The 6,000-nt window shown below is 39.8% G+C and overlaps 1 protein-coding gene across 1 annotated transcript in view; it reads right to left on the bottom strand.

The window, feature by feature from the left end:
- Positions 1 to 4,650: 4,650 nt before the first annotated feature.
- Positions 4,651 to 6,000, bottom strand: part of LOC311064964 (glycerol-3-phosphate dehydrogenase, mitochondrial-like) — a gene marked incomplete at both ends in the record, with an annotated part of 53,887 nt that continues 52,537 nt past the window's right edge. Inside the window, one exon of the mRNA XM_084085053.1 lies at positions 4,651 to 4,776. Within this exon, the coding sequence (XP_083941179.1) occupies positions 4,651 to 4,776 (126 nt within the window). The remainder of the gene's footprint in view (positions 4,777 to 6,000) is intronic.

The raw sequence follows: 6,000 nt of genomic DNA, 5'->3' as shown, positions 1-6,000 counted from the left end.
TCAGCTACAGCAGTGGATATCAGGCAGCAGCATGTGAGAAGTGCTGATATTCTTCTTGTGAGGATTTGGTGAACACCCGGTGGCTAGGCCCTATTCCCAGAGCTGGGCCTGCTCATTTTTGTCAGCTAAACGGTGCCAGTGGCTGATAAAACAGACAGCCTTCCAGTTAAACACCATATTCCTCTACCCCCTTCCCTCTTCCCACAATCTTTTCACTCTTCTCTCTGTCTCTCTCTCCCCTTGAATTTATGAACCGTGCGCTGCTGATTCTGGCTTGTTTTACAGCGCACAAGCCCATGAATTAGAACCTAAATTCACTTGCATCAAACGGATTAGTGATGAAATCCAATCCGTCCGCTCTTGCCCTGAGCTCGTCTCAAGACACATTGTCTCGACTAGCCGTCCAACAGAGGGTGCTAGCCTGGACAAAACCTACAATAAAAACAACAAAAATACATTTTGCAACTTAAAGCGGCTGCTGCAATCACACACAGATTACCAAAGTATCCAGTCCAATCATGTTGGTAGATGCTTAAGAAAATCTAATAGAGCTTCAATTGGTAATTCACCCCCATGAGAGGCACCATTTGACCAATCAATAACTGACATTCTGCATTCAGAGCACTATATACAGTTGGTGTGTAAGCAGCCACAGTCAGCTATGCCAAATTTATTATTTATTTTTTTGGATTTTCTTTTTTCTTTCATGTCTGCCCTAACATTTTTTTTCATAAAGAAATGGTTAAATGACCTGAGCTCAAACGACATTAGTTTTCGATGTGTTCTTAATGAGTCGTCCACTGTATAGTATAAATTCCAATTACATCCAATTAACCCCAATCAGAAGCACCTCATCTCCAGCCTTTTTTATTTAATGGTTGGCTGCAGCTTCAACCATTGATTAGGCTGAATGAGCAGCATCAGTAAATGACCACCTTGGAGGGGAAGGGAGCTGTTAGCCTTAATAGAGGCAGCATGGCCATTACACCTCTGTGTGCACAGTCCCCTTCCTTAACAGGCTAGATCAACTTTTATATTGGGGTCTGACGGGCCTATCCAGGTTAATTTTGACTTTAGCCCATTTGCCGTGAGAGAAAATGTTAAGTAGAAACCTCCCATCCATGAACGTTAGCCCATTATTTTCTAATTACAATGAGTTTAGATCCTCCAGTAGGCACATGTGATTATACAAAGTGCCATTTGTATGTATGTGTACACAATGGAGATGTTCTACAGTCTGCACAACCAGAGATATCTGTTCATGTTTTACTCAACATAATCATCATCGAAATGAAAGGAAAATTGAATTATCAATAAAGATATGCATAAAAAATTATAATCAAAGCTGACTTTACAATGATAAGACCACTGGTCAGTACACAGTAACTCCAAATATTGTTTTTGGCTGTAAGTGAGTGCAGCAGCTTACTTTGCATTTCGTTGCTTTTGTCAGGATCGAGACAAGACTCTATCCAACTGCATGCGACAGACAATGAAGATTAGAAATAAAAGCGTAAATCCATTCAACATCAAGTATCCTCAAGTGTTAAAGCTGGCAGCAGACGCTCGGATAAGCCCCCCCACATACTTAGTCTTGAGAATTTCACTGTTTATATTCTTTTGCGGAGTTAGCATTGCATAATACCCAGATGGCTAGACACAACAATTTGTAGATTAAACCCAACAACAAAAATATGCATTAGAAGTCCCTGCCTTTAACACTTACATTTTCTCCAAATGCATTTTGGCCAAATAATTCCCTCACAATTTAAGCTTGATAAAAACAAAACAGCAGCGATTGTTTTTTGTTTTTGTTTTTTCCGCAATGAATGAAGCCATAGTTTATTATAAGTGGATTAACACAGAGACAGAGGGACTACATAGAGATGTGCAGTAACTCTTTGAAACAGCCTTCGTATACAACATTCACAGCAGATTCAAACATATGAAATCTTCACTTTAAACAGTGTGCATGAGAAAATAATTGCTTTATTTATAGATAGTGTGAAATTAAGCACGCTTAAAAGCCTGGGAGAGTATGGTTTAATCAACCCCCTTGATTCATGCTCTCAATTCACACTGCATCTGAAAGCAAGGCACATTAAATACATTCCCTTATTACTCTATAAATGCAACTGACCAAGCAGACAAAACACAAGTAATAAATTAATAGTAATAAAAACACCAAGTGCGCAGACAGATACAGAAATTAAAAGCCAGCATCAAATACAACACTTAATCCCATTCAGCACAATAAAACCATGGAAGACAATAACATTGCTTGGAACCAATCACATCCACCTACTCTAGGATATTTAAACACACTTAATACTGATTTGTATCTCAGTTGACATTGACTAAATTGATCTAATAAATATCTAGCATTTAGAGTCCATTTGGGAAAGATAATACAGAGCTGTTGATGGCAATGAGTGAAAAGATACAATCATTTTCCAATTACGCCTTGTATTGAGTACAGGAGTCGCATTGCATAAATGTAAACCAGAGAACTTTGTTGAAAGAACAATCAGTATCACAACATCCAGCAAAAAAAGATTTGTTTTTGGTATCTAAAATGTAGAAAATGGCACAGTAGTACGGTACGCAGTAGGAATATTTCACAGACAAGAAACAGTGCAAATCAAGTGCTCAGTGTGCAGGCCTACTTTAAGCAATTGCCTACAGGTCTCAATGAATAAACATTCATACAGTAAGAGCATCAATTCTGTACATTAAATATAGCTAGTATAAATACTATGACAAAAAATATAAATATTATGAACAAATAAATAGTCCTTAATTTAAAGTAATTCCTCAGCTAATACTGTACTGAAAAACATGTCATGTTTTATAATGGGACATTTTCCAAGTGGAAAGGATACCTGCAGTGTGAGTGTGTACATGCAGAGATGCATTACCATGTGTGAGTGTTTTGAAAGAGTTGCCCCTTGAAAATGAAGTAAACATTACCCTGCTTACACGTAATTCATTCTATTTCAGTACATATACACAGTAAAATCCTCAGAGTTAATTAATCCATTTTGAACTCCTGGAGTATACTGCACACACTCTCAAGAATTACATTTACAGTCAAGAACCAAGACCATTACTAGTTTTGACCAAAGATTTGCGACAAGCAAGTTGAAATCTGGCTGCAACCAGTTGCATCAGAATCCTGCAACATTCTAAAACGGTATGGTCCACATCAAAGCGATTACCTAAGACAACCTAAGAAAGTTTACCGTTTCCATAGCAACGGCACTTCACATCGCGTCAACCTTCCTTGAAAACTCCAGCACCATACAGCACAACAACCTCCTCCTGTGTCTGTTTAGCTATATATTGTATATATTTAGACTTGTTTGTATTATGTTAATTTGTAGACAACCAAATAGCAATTCCAGCACAGTCCCTCCAAGCTATATGGGATATTATCCCCTATAACGGGTATGGAACAAAAAGTGTGTGAAAGATCGAACAGTATTTAAGATCTAATATTTAAGATACAGTACATTCATGTGTTTTTTCTCGTTGTATAGTTTTTCTAAACACTACATAGATTAAATGTACGTTGTGATGACATTTGGGAGATCAGTGCACTGACTTTGGAAAGTCATCCCTGCGGGATATGGGAACATGACAGTGACAGATAAACAAAGAAAACCTAATAATGACTATTTTTTAATCTTGTTGCTTGCGATTGGACAAGTCAAATCTCATGAGACTCAATCAGCCAGCGACAACCTATAACGGTGTAATTCGGACAACTATGATTTCTCTCTGCGACGCTATAAAACGATTTCCTCCCTTTAGCAAATCTTTGGTCTGAACTTTTGAAAGTTTGAGAGTGTACCGAATGGAACCAAATGAAACTGTAAAGGTCCATTTGGTTCCATTTGTACACTTTCAGAGTTAAATGAACACTGAGTATTTTACATTTGTAAATTGAGGTCCTAGAGATTAACATCTTGACAAATGGCGATCCGTGGCCTAATGCATATCAAACTGAAACGAAATGCAACAGTTTGAGAATCAGTGATCTAGGACACTGGTTCTCAACGGTGGGTCCAGGGACCAGTGGGTCCAGGGACCACCAGCGGTCCAAATGGAGCCTTACAGGTCTGTAACTCTGAGAGTGTACAAACAGTTGTACACTCTCCAAGTTAAACAAGCACTGGGGATTTTACAGTGTAGATTGCAGGGGTCCTCAGATGACAGTGAAGTGACAATTTAAGGAAGAAAAGAAAAAAGACCATTGCTACATCAAAAGTAATCAACAAACTATATACTATAAAAACTGATCAAACATTGGCCAAATTGTCAAATAATATAAGAAAGAGGCCAAAATTGTGAAAATAGCCTATCTACAAGCTCACAAATCCTCGAGTTGCGGGCGTTGTGAGCTTGTAGATAGGCTATTTTCACAATATTTATGTGTAGAACTGAGTCAAACTAAATAGAATGCCTCAACTCCTACAATTCCAAGTGCTTGTCAGGGTGGTGGGGTGGTCCCCAGTTCAAATATGATTATTTTGGGGGGTCGCGGCCTGAAAAGGTTGAGAACCACTGATATAGGAGACCAGTCCAGTCAGGCCCGGTCTGTCCCAACTCAACAGTCCAGTGCTAAGCAGGTCCAGGCGGAGGCCTCGTTCACACACCTCCCCCACTGCGGTCCACTGACAGTGGTCCAGACCGGTCTAGACTCTGCTCTGCTGTCTTCATCAGCATCGCCAGACGGTTGTCAGACACCTGGCCTTTCTTCACTGCACTCATCAGCTAAGGACACAGATATGTCCAAGCATCCACACACATGGAGACAAAGAATATAAAGAACAAGAATACACAGAAATATTGTACACACACACACACACACACACACATGTATAATGCCACTGGGCATTTTTTTAAATGGTTTTGACATTGGACGACATTGCGTAGCATGGCATTTTTCATGGTTTCTACATTGGAGACATAGTGTAGCGTGGCATTTTTTGTGGTTTCTACCTTGGACGACATAGCGTAGCATGGCATTTTTTGTGGTTTCTACATTGGACACGCGGCGTACCACAGTGCCAGGGTCCGACTTATTACGACCACAGACCCCCCCCCCCCACCTTGAACTTTTCTTTTGGCACAGAGCATATTTTCAGCAGTAATCAGATTCAATGTAAAAATCCCTTGACTTTTGGTCAAGAGGATTGAATTGAATTACATAGGACCACAAGCTTTTAGCATTATTGTATAACTGTACCTCTGTACTTTTTGCAAACTGTTAATAAAAGTATTCAATCAGTCAATCAAAATCAGGAAGGTGCTAACTTCCTGCTTCCGTCTACAGAAATACATCATCCCTGGACCACCCTATGTCCACTTTCACTATGGTGATCTGTGATCAAACTGGGACATTATTTGCTCATCCATTGAACTCTCTTTAAATCTCTAAATCTCTACAAATCCTCTGAACATCGGCCAGTCTTAAGGCTAATTCTAATTATACAGTGTCAGCGCAACATCGAATGAGAGGATGCACTGTAGATGCGGTTTGCCATCAAAAAACCTGGTGCCTCCTAATTAGTCAGATTTCAACAGTACATGTCATCAAAATGTCCGACACCTCCACACCTCCCCAGAAAGGCTTTAGACCTCTCGACACATGAAATCCAATTATTACAATGACAGCTTATTCTAGGTAGGCAAAGTAGGTAAAGGACATTATGGGTAGTATATAATAAAGGGGCGTACTCGTAATAATTCACCTCTCAAAGAGAGACTAGAACACCTAATGGAGATCCATAGTGGGACCAGACAATGGACAGTGAGCAGAAATTCAGAGGGAATGTCCATTCCAGGTTCTTGGTTTGGGTGGAGATTCCCATGACCTCCCCTGCAGTAGCAGGGGTCTTATCTCTGGAGGGACAATTACCATTCCCTTTTGCTTGATCTTGTTTGTTTAACTTGACACAGTGAAGAAAGGCCTGACATTGACCAGAGTCCCCTGCA

The sequence above is a fragment of the Gymnoscopelus microlampas genome, assembly GCF_963454915.1.
Source record: "Gymnoscopelus microlampas genome assembly, chromosome: 17".
Lineage (NCBI taxonomy): Eukaryota > Metazoa > Chordata > Actinopteri > Myctophiformes > Myctophidae > Gymnoscopelus > Gymnoscopelus microlampas.
The sequence above is the reverse complement of the archived record's forward strand: the minus strand, read 5'-3'. Positions and strand labels throughout refer to the sequence as shown.